General features: G+C 36.4%; 1 protein-coding gene across 5 annotated transcripts in view; it reads right to left on the bottom strand.

Annotated features, from left to right (window-relative positions):
- zmp:0000001168 (signal-induced proliferation-associated protein 1) overlaps positions 1–18,572 on the bottom strand; it is a 77,972-nt gene that overhangs the window by 48,170 nt on the left and 11,230 nt on the right. For 4 of the 5 annotated variants that reach the window (XR_008964976.1, XR_008964978.1, XR_008964973.1 and 1 more), the window contains exons 3-10: positions 17,881–18,005; positions 10,124–10,312; positions 6,761–6,935; positions 4,306–4,409; positions 3,035–3,192; positions 2,342–2,945; positions 1,898–2,172; positions 74–451 (exon numbers count right to left, since the gene is read on the bottom strand). Coding sequence is in view for 2 of the 5 variants with exons in the window: in XM_057360787.1 (XP_057216770.1) it covers positions 74–451; positions 1,898–2,172; positions 2,342–2,945; positions 3,035–3,192; positions 4,306–4,409; positions 6,761–6,935; positions 10,124–10,312; positions 17,881–18,005 (2,008 nt within the window). In the remaining 3 variants the exon portion in view is untranslated. The remainder of the gene's footprint in view (positions 1–73; positions 452–1,897; positions 2,173–2,341; positions 2,946–3,034; positions 3,193–4,305; positions 4,410–6,760; positions 6,936–10,123; positions 10,313–17,880; positions 18,006–18,572) is intronic. The other variant, XM_057360960.1, reaches the window with a different exon arrangement.

The following is an 18,572-nucleotide window of genomic DNA, read 5'->3' as shown; positions in this document are numbered from 1 at the left end:
TACACAAGAAATTAAGATTAGTATGGTTACATTTTGAGTTTCTCATGCAAGCAGCAAAAACAAATCTGTGTACCCTTCAAGAATATCCTGGCATGTGGAGTGTCTTTCTAGTGAGCAGCTTCGTGTGATAGAGATGGGGATGATCTCAGGAATCTGACTTTGTATGCTGTCCTGTAGGGATGTTGCCCGCAAAAGAGGCAAGCTGGGTGGAGAGAGGAACAATTCTGAATCCCTGGGCCCTGGAATTCCCATCTCTTCTCCAAGTGGCTGCTTCTTGTGAATTTCAGTTTCACTGTCTGATATTTTATTTTCGTTCTCTTTCGTCTCTTCTTTTTCCCCTTCATCACCATTCTCTCCTCTCTCATCCAGGACCCAGGCCTCACCTGACTGTCCCTCTCCAGACTTGCCCGCTGCGTCCTGAATGGCTTTCTGGTAGAGCTCTGAGAAACTCCTGTGCACGCACACACACACACGACCACACAGAAGGCATGAGACGAAATGGAATGGAATAAAAAATTTGTTATTTCAGTATGTTGTATTTCAGCTGAACACCATTAGTCATACCCAGACAGCAAGCAACCATTGAATCAATGTAAAAAAACAGTTGATTTGTCAATGTTAATTGCATTGAATCAATATCACTTTTGCACCCACAATTAATATTGAAAAACTGTTGAAACTTCAACAAACCACCATTATTGTGATCAGTGTTTGCTTTAGTTGAGCTCTTGACTCTTAATGTTAAGGTTTTGTTGTCTGTTATAACAGTGTTGATGCAATGAAGACTAAGAGCCATTAGGACCAGGTGATAATAAAGATAATCATATTGCAGTTACCTAATTAAACAACTGGCAAGGTTTTGTGGTCTTTACGTGTGAGTATTGTATTGAATATGTGTTGTACGGTACAAGATTATAGCAGTGTTTAAGCTATCACACTTCTAACAATTATGTGATGAATCAATTAGGGATCAAGAATCAGTTTATGAAACTCAACAATGGTGTCAATCAGCAAAAGAAAGCATCATGCTGCAATGCATGCTGGGTAACATCATAGTACAAAACTCATTCATGACTCCCAGCATGCAGTTGATCTGTTTATTTGAATTAGTTTGATGATTGTATGATCAGTGTTGAAATGTAAGGCCTGGTTTCACAGACATGGTATAGCTTAAGCCAGGACTATGCCTTAGTTTAATATATTTATGTCGCTTTTATGAAAATGCCTTAGAAGAGAACATTACTGGTGAGCATCTTGAGACAAAACAATGGCACTGATATATTTTAAGATATTTCTGGGCAAGTTATATTCAGTTAAGACAGGTCACACATTCCTTTAGATCTGAGATCAGCCTTAAGCCTTGTCTGTGAAACCGGGCCTAAGTGTGTCAGTAAATCTATCTATTTATTTTGTCACAGTATCACTACATTTGTGAACCAGAACATTCAAATCAGTGATGAAAGTTCTTTTTTTTGTCTTTTTGTGATAAATAATAAAAATGAGAAATTACACAAACATTTGACCATGACTGATTTGAATGTTCTGGATCACAAATGGAAGAATACTGTGACTTCTTGAAGGATGCGAGGGATGGAGCTGAGGGTGCAAAAGTGATATTAATTCAATGTAATTAACATTGACAAATTAACAATTCTTAACATTGATTCAATGGTTGTCGAATTCTTATATAAAAATATTATAAATAAATGAAATAAAAATGCAGTTAAAAATAAAAAAATAAAAATATATAAAGAAGGAAATAAAAAACTAATGAATACATTTAATTAATCATTTGTATTTGTTTATCAAGTCATTTAGTCCTTTATTTATTTTTGTATTCTTACATTTATGTTTTTTTATAGGTCTGGTCCTCAATACGCATAAACCAACTCCCTACCTGCGTGGTTTCCCATTCTCGTCTGGAGGTATGACAGTGATGTGGACCTTTTGTGCAGTGCGAAGGAGTCTACTTCTCTCTTCCTGGCTTAGATGTATGAGGACCTGGCCACAGAGACGAACTACACGAGCTCCCAACTGCAGACCCCCGCTCTCGGCATATCCAAACCGCTTGAGCTCTGTCACAAAGCCTTCTTCGCTCATCATGAAGCCAGGCTGGCCTACTCCGTCTCGCAAGGGGGTGATTTCACGTGCCTCACAGCCTCTTGTTACCAGCTAAGGTATTATACACCAGTATAAGTGACATTTTGAAATGGTATGTACAATCAAATCCTCAATGTGTTATAACATAGCTGTTGTTTTTACATGTTTGACATTAAAACCCAAAAGTACTCAAAACTCAAAGGCAACATGCCTTTCTTGCCCGATGTCAGATTTTTCTCACCTCCAATCTTTGGACCACCTCCTTAATATCCTCCACCTGGACATCTGGCACTTTCACAGTTACCACCTCACCCCTCTCATAGAAAATGTCCAGGGAAGGTCCACCCTGATCTCCTGATTCAGTCACTGCCTTCCAGCCAATCACATCACGACAGCTGCAGTTGAAAACTACCCTTCGTGTTGACCGCTCAATGAGCACCACTGACTCTGCTGACACGCCCAGCAAGCAGGGCAGGCTAAGTCCGTTGCACTTACCACCCTGAATGGCTGTGACAGCCCACACTAAAGCCCCTGCGCTATGAAGCTCTGCCCCTTTAGCGCCCTTCAACTTTTCTTTACGTTTTCCACCCAGGGACAGCAGGGGGAATTTGGTGGAAGAATCAATGGGAGTGGTGGTGACATAGTTTTCTGCGAGGTCTTTCAGATACTCTTGCCGTGTACGTGTGGCCATAGAGCGGAATTTCTCCGATTTCTCAGCTGCGTTTTCTGCATCAATGGCTTTGGCAAGGATAAAGTCACGGAAGGCAGGAGAACGTGGAAAGTGGGCGCGTTTAGGGAAGAGGGGACCAAAGAGAGGAATGTCCTTGGAACGGGTTACAGCAACTCTGAGGAAATAAGGTTTAAAGACCCATTTAATATGTGTTCAGTAATATTTAGGTGCTTGTTTTAAATTATGTTTTGTCTACTTTCTTACCTGTAGTAGGTATTGTCAGTGCAAGGCTCATGCACTTGGACGATGATAAAAACATGCTGGAAGTGAGAACGGATGGATTTTGGGGTAAACGGCAAGGCGCCTGGTTCTTGGAAGACTATTGTGACTATATCATTTCCTATGTGCCTCTTCCTCAGTAACTAAGACAAAAAGACAGGCAAAATATAAATTTACAAAGCCCCAAACCAGGGGAAATCATCTGTTCATTTGACAATCTACACTGTCAGAAAAAATGTGGCAGATTTGTACCTTTAGGGGTACAATGGCTTGTCACTGGGGCAGTACCCTCAAAGGTACACATATTGTACCTTTCCACATGGATACCCAGACAGCAAGCAATCATTGAATCAATGTAAACAAATAGCTGATTAGTGAACGTTAATTGCATTGAATCAATATCACTTTGCACCTGTAATTAATGTTGAAACAAATCACCATTATTGTGATCAGTGTTTGCTTTAGTTGGGCTCTTGACTCTTGAGCTTAATGTTAAATTTTCTTTACTGTCTAACACATATGTTGTGGCAAAGAAAACTAAGATCCAGTGAGATCAGAAATTAATTGTTATTTAATCACAACGAAGTTCTATAAATTACTTTTGAGTGTGATGTATTATTAACATGTGAATGCGGAGATATGACAGTGTAATAAAGAATAAAGCAGTGTGATAAAAATGTTTATCAAGAATCGGTGTATGAATCTCCACAATGGTGACAATCCTCAAACTAATTCATCTAAACGGATCAACTGCAATGCATGCCTGGAGTCATGAATGAGTTTTGTACTATGATGTTACCCAGCATGCATTGCAGCATGAAGCTTTGCAATATCACCATTGTTGAGTTTCTTACACTGATTCTTCATGTCTAACTGATTCAGAAACATAACAGTTTCGTGAAAATCAATTATTTTGTTAGTTGTCTATAACACTGCTTTAATCTCTTTAACCTGTGTAATAACTCCACATTCACATATTAATAACATATCCCATTCAAAAGTAATTTACAGAACTTCATTGTGAAGAACATACCTATCATTTTCTGATCCCACTGGATCTGAGTTTTTTTTGCCACAACATATGTGTTAGACAGCTAAAGAAAACTTAACATTAAAACTCAAGAGTCAAGAGCCCAACTAAAGCAAACACTGATCACAATAATGGTGATTTGTTGAAATTTCAACATTTTTTCAAACATTAATGATTCAATGGTTGCTTGCTGTCTGGGATTTTACAATATATGATGTCCACTTACCTGTTGTGTATTATTGGGTGTGTATGGAAGCATGGTAGAGACATGAAACATAATTTCGTAATCCTTGTAGCAAGTATACAGAGAGTGTGTACCAGTGGAGTCCGCTGAAAAAAAAAACATAATTATTCAACACATTATTATGCTTTGAAATCTTTTTTTAATCTGCTATGTTTTGCATCTGCTGTGCAAAAACATTACCATACTTGCAAAGTACGAAACGTGCCATTAAAAGGATAGTTTTATTTTATCAATTACTCACCCTTATGTAATTCCCAACCTGTTTGTCTTTATTTTTTTCTGCAGATAACAAAGATATTATAACTACATTGGACCCCATTGACTTCCATTGTATGGAGCCGAAATATCTTATTTTGTTTTCCACAGAAGAAAGAGTCATATACAGGTTTTGAATGACATGAGGATAAATAAATGACAGCATTGTCATTGTTGGGAGTACAATTCAATTAATATTGTATTATACCATGGTCTGTCTGAATACTCGATTCTGGCTGGAAGGTGTGCATTAAAACTGTTTAATGCACAGGAAGTTCCAGTCAGTTTGATCACAATTCGAAATTAATGTGCAGCCTTGTATAATGTAATCATATTACACAGTCGCACACGCACAGATCCGACATTGATTGCTCTGCAAGTGCTCAATGAAACAGTACCGAAAACAGCCCTGTAAATCTTTGCCAAGAGCAGCAATCTGTTAGTTTCATCCGTTGGTGATTGTGTTCCGGACGGATTGCCCTTCTTTTTTATTTAAATGGAAGCTCAGCTCCATTCATTCACATTTCAGCCCAAATTTAAAAGCAGCCATCAAGGAAAAGGTGTAGAGCCCAACTAAAGCAAACACTGATCACAATAATGGTCATTTGTTGAAATTTCAACATTTTTTCAACATTAATTGCGGGTGCAAAAGTGATATTGATTCAGTGCAATTAACATTGACAAATCAACTATTTTTAACATTGATTCAATGGTTGCTTGATGTCTGGGTTTGGTTCCAAAATGAGATAACTCTGTTTTTAGAATTTTTCAAAAATCATGTTTTTTTATTGTGCATTCCAATTAATAACAATCAAACTGCAGTTGGTTTGCTTTGATTTAAGCCATAATAACGTAAAATTCAAATTCAGATAACTAACACAATAAAACACAATAAAAACATGCTAACATAATAAAAAACATCTCTCTCTCTCTCTCTCTCTCTCTCTCTCTCTCTCTCTCTCTCTCTCTCTCTCTCTCTCTCTCTCGTGCATTTAAAACTGGATGGAGTGCTAGAACTAACGAGCTGTAACTGATGAAAATAGCCATCATTTTCCAAAATTGTACTGTAAACATCAATAACAGCTTTCCCACTAAATATAGGCATGTCCAAAAGACGTCTTTTCTACGCCGTTAATGTTAATGACGTTGAAAAGACTTCCCCCGAGGAGCCAGAATAAATGTTTTTATGACGTCTTTATGACATCTGAACGTCTGAAATTGATGTCCAGGTGGACCAATATCACTTTTACACCTTAATGTTGAAATTTAATTAAACCACCATTATTGCTATCAGTGTTTGCTTCAGTTGGACTCTTGATACGTCATAATCATCAAACTAATTCATATAAACAGATCAATTGCAATGCATGTTGGGAGTCGTGAATGCGTTTTGTACTATGATGTTACCCAGTAAGCATTGCAGCATGAAGCTTTCTTTTGTTGATTGTTACCATTGTTGAGTTTCATACACATATTCATTATGTTTGCGTGTCTAACAACTCAAGCTTTCAATATTTTCCTTGGAAATTTTTTAAAATGTACCACAATGTGCTTTAACCTCATACTGTAGCATCTTGTGATTAGTGGGAATATTCTTTTCACAGTAAACCCAGTTATCACTTAGTTTCAACAGCTGATCCCGAATTGTAGTTTAGCTTTTTCCACAACAAACTCATCTTAACAAATTGTTCCAACGCCCAACTTCTTAGTATAAGAGTCAAGAGCTCAACTAAAGCAAACACTGATCACAATAATGGTGTTTAATTAATTGAACCATTAATTGCAGGTGCAAAAGTGATATTGGTCCAGTGCAATTATAGAGATCACCTGGACATCAATATCAGAAGTTCAGAAGGCGTCATAATATACGTAATAAATACTTTCATTCTGGTTCTTCAGGGGACGTCTTTTCAACATCAATAATGATGTAGAAAAGATGTCATTTGGACATGCCTTTGTTTGGTGGGTTAACTTGTTTTAAACTGACCATGGTATAAGCGGGATAATCCACGGCTAGCCATGTATTAAAAAGATATAAATGCACTACGCGGAGGCAACTACGCCTCCACGTTGTGCATTAAAATACTTTAATGCACGGCTAGGCATGGATTATCCCTTAAATATTTGTATCATGATTTTTGCAATTATTTAAAGTTAGAGAATTTATGTGTTGTTTTCTCACTTTTGGTGTCCAGTTGAGCTCTGTATTTCTCCCAACCTTTCAGTCTCACTCTGTCGCCTAGAAGGTCCAGAAACTCATCAAACGCTGGGCCAGCACTCTCATTGTTATACATGTCCTCTTCAGTACTCTGCCCTGCTCGGCAGTACATAATCCCTATTTTACGCTGGAAATTTAGCTTTACACATACAAACACACACACACATTAACAAGGTTTAAATCAACTTAAATAAAACTGTTTTTTAGACACACATCATCATTTGTTCTCATTCTCATGGCCATACACTGCATTAATATAATTCAAACAAGCAAATCAAGCAAAAAATTTAAGCAAGCAAATCACCTCTGTATAAAAAGTGCATTTTAATACACTTTTTTAAAGTGTACATATAATATTAAATGAAATGTTTTCGACTATCTAAATGCTTTTTTTGTAATTGAGTTCAAATTTAATGTAGATTACATATATATTAAATGCAGTTTTGAGTGACTGGCGCCGTCCCGTATACGGGACAGCTGATTTACTTCAAGATTTGGCATGTGGATTCTTATCTTATTGCGACAAACCTTATATTGTTGCAAAGGTCTAATTCTCTAGAAAACATATTTCATCACAGTTTTATAGAATAATGTATGTAGGAAGAGTAATTGTTTCATTTTTAAAAGAGCATGCTTACATTTTTTAATGTCCTTTCAATTGTCACAGTCCCGTATACAGGACACCCACATTTGCTTCCATATTTTTGTGGGAATTCTGATCTAATCATGACAAACTATATATCGTTGGAATGTTCTAAGACTGTAGAATACATATTTAGTCTGTGTTTTGTAAAAATAAGTATGTGGGAAGTGTAATTGATTCATAAATGACAAGAATGTGTATAAAAAATAAGTACTGCCTACGGAACGCTTACATTTACTTCAATACTTTGCAGGTGAAGTCTTATCATGACAAACATTATATCGTTGGAAAGGTCTAAGACTCTAGAAAACACATTTGATCAGTGTTCAATAGAATAATTAGATTAATTGATTCATAAATGAAAATTGATTCATAAATCAATTCATAAAGTGTGCATCAAAATATAGTTTCACATAAATTTCTAGTTTTGTTTACATGTTCCTGTGCTTTGTATTTTTTCATTGTGTCTGTTAATTGTAAAAGTAAGAAAAAAAAGTGAAAAAAGCATCTGTGATTAAATTTCCGATTTAGTGTTAAAACCAATGGAAGCTATGGGGCCCCTTAGTGGATTTTGGTGGTAGATCAGCTAAAAAACTCACAGGCAGTGAAAATTTGGTGTCAAGACCAAACTTGATATGACACTTGGTGACCCTTGGGACTTTGACTCAAGAAACGTTGGAGCTGATCTGTTATATTTTTCTATAATTTATTTATAAAAGAAAAACATAAACCTTTTAGTTTTTTTTATTACAATAAATATAACAAAATAAAAAAGTGATTTCTTTATTCAGCAATAATCTGCTAATTCTCTTCTTTCAAACGAGACCAACCATAGGTCTGTATTCCAAAGAATTCATTTTAGTGCCAACAGTGTGTTTTCATGTGTAGGCTCAAAAAGGGCTGTGCCACTTAATGGGGATAGTTCACCCAAAAATGAAAATTCTGTCCTCACCCAGCCAGCATAGTCATGTAGGGCCCAGATGGGTTTGATGTGGGCTGTCTAACTGGGTCTCAGCCAGTTTTGTTTGTTCAGTGGTAAGAGCATTGCATTAACAACGCGAGGTTGTGGGTTCGATCCCAGGGTAACGCACATACCTATGTATAAATGTTTAGGATAATGCAATGTAAGTCGCTTAAAGCGTCTGCCAAATGCGTAAATATAAGTGTAAAATAACAGTATTATATTGTGCAAATTATTATGTCTTTTACAGTAATAAACTGTTGTTGCAGATTACAGTAGGTATGCTGTAAGATTACAGCTATGTGCTGGCAAATATAGCTGCCAGTTGTTCACTGTAATTTAACAGGGAATTTTTTTACAGTGTAAACCCCTTTCTTTGCTATTGAGACACACTTGACATAAAAACCTCATCAATGGCACCAAACAATCATGAATGAGTTTTTTATTGATTTGTTTATGAGCTTAATCTTTTGTGTGTATATTCTTATCTCAATTTTAGAAATTAAAAATGTAATTTTTTTGACTGATTCACACCACTTTATGATGAGTTATTCTTACTTTTAGGCATAGCATCATTGTGCAAAACAAACATCTTCAAAACACATGTAGTGTTGCCAATATATTACTGTAGAAATGGCTGGAAATGGCTAACAGTGTATATATAAAGATGTATTGAACTCCCACTTAAGTGGGTTAAAACATCACCCAAAAGTTCAACTAACTGCATTGGATTTAAATTAAATATACGATACCTTTGAACTCAATTACAAATAAAATGCTAAATATTACATTTAATATTATATGTGCAATTTAAAAAGTATATTATGTGCACGTTTTTTCCACATGGGCACACTGTAAACCTGGATAAGTTGGCAATACTCAAAATAATTACTTATACTTATCAAAAAACATTTTGAGTTTAAGAAGCTCTTAGTTTAGGTAAGCAGAACTTTCAGATTTTGTTTAGATTAAAATTCTTTTTTTTTAAGTTTAGTGTGAATTCTCATGAAACAAAAAATAAGTACAGAAAGATGAATTTTTGAGTTAACTAAACTAAATTTTTAGTTTCTTTCAAACATTTCGTTTTATACATAAATCAAACACATTGACTTATGCAACCCAAAATGATCTCAGATGTAGCATTAGCACAGTCATTGCTTATTGGTGATGCATGTTACAGACGAAACAGAAAAATATCAATAAATATCCAAGATAAATGAACATTAAACACTAACAAGTCCTAACTTTACTGAAAAACACATAACATAATCAGATTTCGAAATTGACTCTCCCAATGCAGTCTGACACAAAGCAGGCTACGAATTGGAAATCCTTCTCGACCAATTGGGGTGAATTTATGTCTTTAAATTGTTTGACTATATTTAAAATAATAATTATACCTCACTCATAGGAGCCTAAATATTTAAGTGGAACGTTTTTATCAAATTAAGTTGACATTAATTTATCTTTTTAATTTGAGCATTTGGGTTTACAGTGAGGCATTGCCAAGACATTAACAGAAACTGTAGGCAAGGGAGCAAGTGATGCTGCATTGCAGTAACACATTTCTGAATTACTAGTTGACTAATTAAATCAAGTATTCGTGTAAGCCATTGTTTAAAAAGATATTTAAGTACATTTTGTAGTGTACATCTTGTAACTTTCAATTCCAAAGTTTACAACAGAAATACAGAAACTATCTAAAAAAATAGATCTTGCTCACCCCTTGCTCATCCAGTTTGAGGAGTGTATCTCGGACTTTAGGGGATGTGGAAGCCAGTCTAAGACAATGTAGGTTAAAATCAGGCAAAATGAATTCTAGCAGTCTCTTGGGTGAAAGGCCACGCGGTGTTGTGTGGCGTGCTGCAGTGGGAACAGACTCCTCCAGAATAGAACCACGCAATGTCTTCAGCTACAGGCAAGGACAAGACCACACCATCATCAAGAGCAAAAGACATAACATAAAAGTGTAATTTCTGAGGTTTATGTATAACCCTGATAACAAGAGAGCAGGTGAAAACCATTGAATCAATGTTAAAAATTGTTGATTTGTCAATGTTAATTGCACTGAATCAATATCACTTTTGCACCCGCAGTTAATGTTGAAAAAATGTTGACCACCATTCAATAACCACCATTATTGTGATCAGTGTTCGCTTTCTTTGGGCTCTTGACTGTAAACTTTCTGAAGTAACTTTGTAAATAACACAACCCAGTCAACACGTGAGGTCACACCATTCTCATACTGTGACAATGTGAGCTATACGTCAGAGCAATGTGAATTTATTTTATTTAATCACCATTTTGGTGATCAGTGTTTGCTTTAGCTGGACTCTTCAATCTTAACTTTTATTTGCTAGTTTTGGTTTGTCCTGCTGTCTTTGTTGCTCTATGAAATGCAATTGTTATGGCAAAGATGAAGTATGCCTGATCTGAGACCACAGGCTAACTGGTGATAGTGATTCATTGATCGCTTGTATGTCTGGTTATCATCTTTACATCATGCTGCAGTTGGAGGTTGAGGAAGTGTTGGGAAAGATGATGTTTGGAAAGATTTCTTAAACCATTATATGCTATAAAGTTTTTTCGAGATTGTTGAGAAACACAGACATCAAGAATCAGCATATTAAACTCAACAACGGTGACAATCAACAAACGAAAGCTTTGCGCTGTAATGCATGTTGGGTAACGTCATAGTATCGAACTCATTCATGTCTCCCCGTATGCATTGCAGCATGAAGCGTCTCAGTTGATTCTTACCATTATTGAGATACATACAATGATTCTTGATGTACTTGTGTGTAAATAAGTTGCTGTAATTTTTTATGTGCATAAATAATTTAGAAGACCTTAATATCTGATTGTCTCAAAACCGCTGAATCTCATTCTCTGCTATCACACATTATTGACAGCAGAACACTGTTCTCATAAACATATGTGAACTTCATTGTGAAAAATATAACGCACTTTCTGATCCCACAGCTAAAGAAAACTTTACGTTAAAACTCAAGAGCTCAACTAAAGCAAACACTGATCACAATAATGGTGATTTGTTGAAATTTCAACATTTTTTCAACATTAGTTGTGGGTGCAAAAGTAATATTGATTCAATGCAATTAACATTGACAGATCAACTATTTTTTAACATTGATTCAAAATTTGGTCATTATGAATATGACCCTTTCAATTAAAGAACGATCAATCAATCCAATTTCTCAGCAAATCAGGCATTCAGTTTCTTTAAGTATTGCCTTCTGCAGTTGTTGGAACATATGATAGGCAGTGTGTGATGTATAAGCTTTGTAACAGCCTGAAAACCTTAAATCACATGATTCCTCTAAATAATTAGAGGATAGTTCACAATAGTCTCACAGAGGAAATAATGGCTGCACTACAGCAGCAGGAGAAAGACAAAGACACTGATAACCACAAAGTAAGCATTTTGACCATTTCTCTTTTAAAACACATTTTTACTTTGCAAAAAATGTGGAATACAGCAATCCAGCATCAAACATACATCCTTTGTTAGAACCAATAACTGGCCCATACTATATGTTTTTTATTCTTTACTTTATTCATGTATGTTCAGTCAGTAAATTTTTATTGTACTGTATTTTTTATTAATTTAGTTTTCTAATTTTTAAAAACTCAATAAACATAAAAAAAAGGTGTCACATGGCACATGTATAATACGTGTTTTTTCTGCATCTTTGTGTGTTGTAAGTTGCCCATGCATGTTTTAGACACTTAAATTTGCAAAAACGTAAGTGTCAGAACAAAAGATGTGTTCTATCTAAAAGCGAATGCTCACCCAGAGCTGGCTGAAACTCCTCGTGAAACCACACCCCCACAAAGCTATGTCAGTTTGTGGTATGATTTAACTAAGGCCGCTCAAATGTATATGCAAGTTAGGTGGGCGAACCTGTCAGTACAACTGCTTTGGAACCTGATGTTCCAAATATGGTAAGAGACGTTACATTTCCGTCACGCGCTAGCAGTATCCGACCTATCACTACGCACTGGTTAACTGGCCAATCATAGCACACCTCGCTTTCAGAGCGATGAGCTTTGTAAAAAATCTGCGCGTTTCAGAGAGGCGGGGCAAAGACGAGATACAAACATGCAGGGCCGGCCCAGTCTCTGTTGGTGCCCTAGGCAAGATTTAAGATTGTGTCCTATATAAGATAAGATCCTATACAAAATAAATGAATTAATAAATAAATATTTTTTTAAAGCAAAATTCATATTTATTTTAATATAAAATGAATTCTGATTAACATAAATAGGAAGTAAATAAATAACAACTACAAATATTTGTATAAAAATGTTTCTATTTACCTTCTCATTGTTTAAAAATAATGTTGCAAATAAAATAAAACGAATTGTTTTCTCAATGATAGGCTACTGTATTTGAATACTAGAGCTTATAAAACAAATATTTGATTGTTATTATTATTTAGATAAGGGTTAATGAGAAATTGTTTTTATACATTTTGTCAACCTCTGCGCACATGCTGTTTTGGATTTTCTTAAATAAATGGCACATGCATAGTGCCACACAATTTTCAGTTCACTTAGTTGAAAGCAGTGAAATACATACAGTAAAATACTCTAACCACGAGGCCACAGACACTGATAGGGTACATACGCGAATTAAGTTATTTGTGTGTGTACATTACATACAAAGTCAATGCAGCAGACGATTAGAATTGTTAATGTCTCGCGGGCGAAAAAGTTTGTTGTAACGCAAGTGTTACTGACCATGTATCGTGTAAAATACAGTATTACTGAAAATTGATTAGTAATGCCTTACACTAGTGCGTTACAGCAAAAAGTAATACGTTACTGTAATGCATTACTTTTGTAACGCATTACTCCCAACACTGCTGAACAGTATGTTACAACATAATTGTAGTCTAGGAGTGAGATTAGCTGCACAGATCACATTAGGTGACATAATTAATAACGCGTTAAGCTGATGAATTATAATTAAAATCTTCACTCATTTTGGCACCCCTAGCATTTGCCTACTCCGCCTATGCCCAGGGCCGGCCCTGCAAACATGCACGGTGTGTGGAAAATACAGCGTTTTTTAACCTTAAATCGTGTATACACATTGCATTACATCTAAAACAAACACTAATATTCATTTTAGCTGTGTCATATGACCCCTTTAATAAATAAAAACATGAAAAGTCACATACAGGCGTGTTTAAGTTTAGGCACATTTCTCCGGTTGTCCTGCAGGTGACCTCATAAATCTGTCTTGTTACGATGCACTTAGGGATTTACTTTTACTCCAGAGCACCCGTAGATCTACGACCATTTTCAAGTGCTACTTAAGTTACAAAGCTTTTGGGAAACGGTACGTAAATCTAAGATGATTCGTACGACTGGTTTTACGATGCACTTAGCCTTACGATGCTTTTGGGAAATGCAGCCCTGGATTGTGCATGTCCGCGGTAGCGGGAAACATCAGTGAAGCGAGTGACCCGCGCAGTTGACTATCTCACACAGTCTGCGCTGGTTGCGGGTCGCGTTCTACTCGTCTTTCCACATGAAATGACAACTAGAAGAAATTCCAAATTTGCAGGTCGCACATGTACTTGTAAAAAATGCTTGCGCTGTCTCGAAACCTGTTTGCAAAACGCAACCATTTAGTCGCAGTCTGGAGCCCTGAACACTAATCAACATAAATGTGACTTCAAATGACAAACCAGCCACATATACACCTCTAGGCTCACAGTACAATAGCAAGATCACAGTTTGAGCACACAGTGAGTTTGCTGTGTGGTTACATTTTGACCTCATCAACAGTATTCTGAAAGCTTATGGTGACATCACTGTGACATCAAATTGTGTACTGGAAAGTTTGTCCGCATTGTTGGGAAAATTGAGCTCTGTGCCCCGCACACAATGAAGCCGCTATGGCTGCCTTTAGGAGGAAGCGCGCTGATGGCGGAGACATAGAAGGGATGGAGCGCATGCTCTTCGCAGATCTGGCAAACGTAGGATTGTTTCTCCATTTTTTAGCCAACATTTAAATATGCTTATAACAGCATGCCTTTATCCAAGTTAATGGTAGTGTTAGAGCGGATGGCTATGTAAAGCGACTAATGTGGTGCAGAGTCCTGCACGCGGGCATCAGGTGAACCACTAATATTTGATGTAACGGGTGGAATAATTATTCACGTGTCATTTGCGGTTCGGGTCGGTAATAAACAGGCGCAGGCAGAATGTGGGTCCAGTAGACTATTTCAACTCAACTCAGCTGAGGGAGCTGCTTTTACACGGTCCTGTGCTTATTTGTGTTCAAGCACTGTCTGAAGAGCTGGTTTCTAATTGCATCGCAATTTGCAGTGTTGAGCATTGTACATTTACATTTAGATTTAGTCATTTAGCAGACGCTTTTATCCAAAGCGACTTACAAAGAGTTCAGGGAGCAATAAGTCATACAGGAGCAATAATACGATAGGTGCCATTACAAAGTTACTGGTTTCAACAAAATCTAGACCACTACCTGTTGAGAGAAAGAGAGAGGGTTAGTGTTAGAGGATTGGAGTTTTTTGTTTCATTTGTCTGTCAAGTATTCACAGAAGAGATGGGTTTTAAGTAGTTTTTTGAATGTTGTGAGAGATGTGGTTGACCGGACCGAGTTAGGAAGAATGTTCCACCAGGAAGGAGTTGTGAAGGTGAATGAGCGGCAATCGTTGTCGCAACTGGACAGCGAGCACTCGACTCTATGCTCTTATCACAATTTAAATTAAGATTTTAAGATCATCATGGTGCTACCGGTCTCTTTCCTGCATTACACTTCAACTTTGATGGTAGCTTAGCTTTTAGCGTGTTGCAGAGTTTCAGGAGAGACAACCAACAGTGATCCAATATTGTTAGCTAGTAACCTATCCATTTAATGTAGGATAAAACATAACTCTGATCATTTGTTCTTGGAAGAATTAGATGAATTCAGTTCATATTAAAATGAAGGGCATTTCAGACTTCTGTGTTGTTGAAGAAATAGTTAAAATCTGAGATTAAAACATTTTTAAAAATCTAGAGTCGCAAGTGACATTGCTGGTGTATTTTTTATAAGCTATATCTGAAAAAACTATTTTCTCAGTGTAATCTTCTAGTTCTATTCTTGCTATCCCATTCCTTGCATCAAGCGCCGCAAGCGAGAGAGACTTCTGTGTTTGAGTTGTAATTTGCGACGAAGTCAGCTGAAACCATTAACAGTTGATGACATTCTTTTAATTATTTCACGTATTTCTTTTATATGTGATTTATGAAATGTGTTAATGTATTAAAATATCATACAGTTCATATATTAACAATAGTTATTTTTTTCTGTTAAATTATTACTTGTTGCATGAGAAAATAAATGGTTTCGTGTACATGCATACATCTACGTCTATTTAATGCGGGTGCGGGTCGCGGTGTGTATGTCAAACGGGTAGGGTCGGGTACGGAATGAAATTAGTGCTGCTGTCGGGTAACGGGTCGGGTGTTCTTTTAATTACTGCAGGTGCAGGGCGGTTGCGGGTTTACCAAAAAGGACCTGTGCAGGACTCTGACGTGGTGCGTATACACTTTTGAAATGATAAGCTGCGACAATAGACTAATTAAAATTTGCTTGAATGAGTGTCTTCTAATTGAATAATGAATAGTCAACTGTAAGGGGGCAGTCCTAATAAATTAAGAGATGTTTTAAAGTTAAATTGGTTTTTGTGATTAGAGTCAAGCTGTAAAAAAGATGAGAAACAACACTAATTGTTGAAGTTGGTCTTTTATATCTGATTTGAATGTTCTGATTCACCTAAACAATGGTGACAATCATCATACTAATTCAGATAATCAGATCAACTGCAATGCATGCTAGGTGTTATGTATTTATAGGAGTTTTGCACTATGATTTTACCCAGCATGCATTGCAACATGAAGCTTGCATTTGTTGAGTCACACGTGGGTTATTTATGTCTTATTGATTAATGATTTTGACTTCTTTTTTTCTCTTTATTTGTAGATGTTTGATAGCCATTCCACTGCTTCAATATCACAGAATACTAACGAAAATATGTAATTTACTACACTGTTACAATAGACAATGAAAACTTAACATTAAAATACAGGAGCCATTAAAGCAAACATTAAACACAATAATGGTGATTTGCTGAAATGTCAACATTGATTACGGGTACAAAAGTGACATTGATTTAATGCCATTAACAATGACAAATCAACCATTTTTAACACTGATTCAGTGGTTGCATGCTATCAGTCATACCAACAAGATATGTAATTGATGCACTTCTGTGTTATCTTGTCAGCACTACAGCTTGGTGACTGGCTGACTGCTTCAAATTTGTGATCAATATATCTTTGAGGATTACAGTTTATATCAAATGTAACTATGCTGCATTTAAAAAGTGTGTGTTGTGGTGTTATGCACATAACACAAAAACAGAATTCAACGTTTCCTAGAAATTGTAAGACAAACATAATAATAAACTCTAGGCTCCCACATACCATTTGTATGCACTCGCAATGGTATTTTACAGTGCAATGACAGCTTCATCTGTGTTTCCCACAAGATTTTGTGAGACTGTGGCGCTGGATGACATCACATGCTAATTAACATATTTGTGACGACTTGGGTTGGCAGTTCACTTTCGCTTCTACTCTCTGAACATTTTGTATCTTAATAGAGCTCATTTCCCGATAAAGCTGTTCTCGTGTACATATTTCCTGTTTCTGTTTTCAGTCTTGATTTACATACACAGTATCATACAGTGAGATTTTTGTATGTATAAGGAATCTGACAATAGACGGTACTTGACATTGAGATCACCCAGATAGCAAGAGTACCGATGAAAACCATTGAATCATTGTTAAAAATTGTGATTTGTCAATGTTTGAATTGAAATATCAACAAATCACCATTATTGTGATCAGGTTTGCTTTAGATGAGCTCTTGACTCTGAGATTTTTGCGAATTTTCAATACTAGCTAAACACAACTAAAGAAGACACTAATCACAATAATGGTGGTTTGTTTGACTGTCAACATTTTTTCAAACATGCAAAAGTGACATTGCTTCATTGGCAAAGTTCTTCTGGATTTAGTTTGTGTCAGTTTCTTCATGAAATGATAGACACAAATCGATGATGGTGACCCCAGATCTCTGTGGGGAGCCCCGGCTGTTGTCACACTTTTTGTGCATACAAAAATCTCACTGAATTATTACAAATAATGGCTAAAGGAATGTTTGGAAATGTAAACTATATTTCATACTGACACACTACAGTAAAATATGTAAATAACTGGTTTGTAAGTTTCCTGAGTTACCTACCGTGCCTAAGACTTTTGCACAGTACTTTAGTTGATAAGTTAACATTATAATTTAAAATATTTTTAATTTATATTATGTGAAATTATGAAAAGGTTTGAAAATGGTGCTTTGTGTGTAGGAAAGGCATTTACTTCTGTGGTCCTGAAAATTATTCTGTAGTTGTACTGGGACCCACTGGATCCCTCTTTTTCTTCCCTGCGAAAACTGACAGCCACTGGCCCCAAACGCTCATCCACGCCAAAGAAATTTTGATGGTCTAGAGTGAAAAAAGAGGAACAAAATTTTATGAAATAAGGAACAATGATACAATTGCCACTTCCTCATTTCGGTTACTAAAAAGAACAAGTGTGCATACCTGGCAAACTGCAACACATTTAGGTTAGGGGCCCGCCATAGTTTCAAAACGAACCAAACATCTTTCTAGGCTACTTCTTATAACAACATTTCATTGTGTTGTCTGTTTCCCATATTGATTTACTCGAATAGATTTTTTATGATTCCTATTTACACTTTTATTTTACTATTTAAAACAGCTTAATTCATCTCTCTCTCTCTCTCTCTCTCTCTCATGTTGCGCGCAGCGTCTCGACAGCGCCTCTCTCACATGACAGTGTTTCCATATGCGTTCCTCCGTGTGCTTGCCTTTCCAAGTAAACGTCAACAGTCACATATGTTATTGACAGGGAAGAGGCTGATCGAGTTTTTCATGACTTAACGAAAGGTTAGCAGAGTTTCCCACACACCCTTTCTCTATGTGCTGTCTGTGCTCTCGCCCTGGTGTGCCACGGTGGACATGCATTCGTGTGTTCTGTAGTTTTAACTC

This window comes from Triplophysa rosa, linkage group LG1 (genome assembly GCF_024868665.1).
Source record: "Triplophysa rosa linkage group LG1, Trosa_1v2, whole genome shotgun sequence".
In the NCBI taxonomy this organism is placed as follows: domain Eukaryota; kingdom Metazoa; phylum Chordata; class Actinopteri; order Cypriniformes; family Nemacheilidae; genus Triplophysa; species Triplophysa rosa.
Note: the sequence above shows the minus strand (reverse complement) of the source record. Positions and strands in the feature narration are given on the sequence as shown.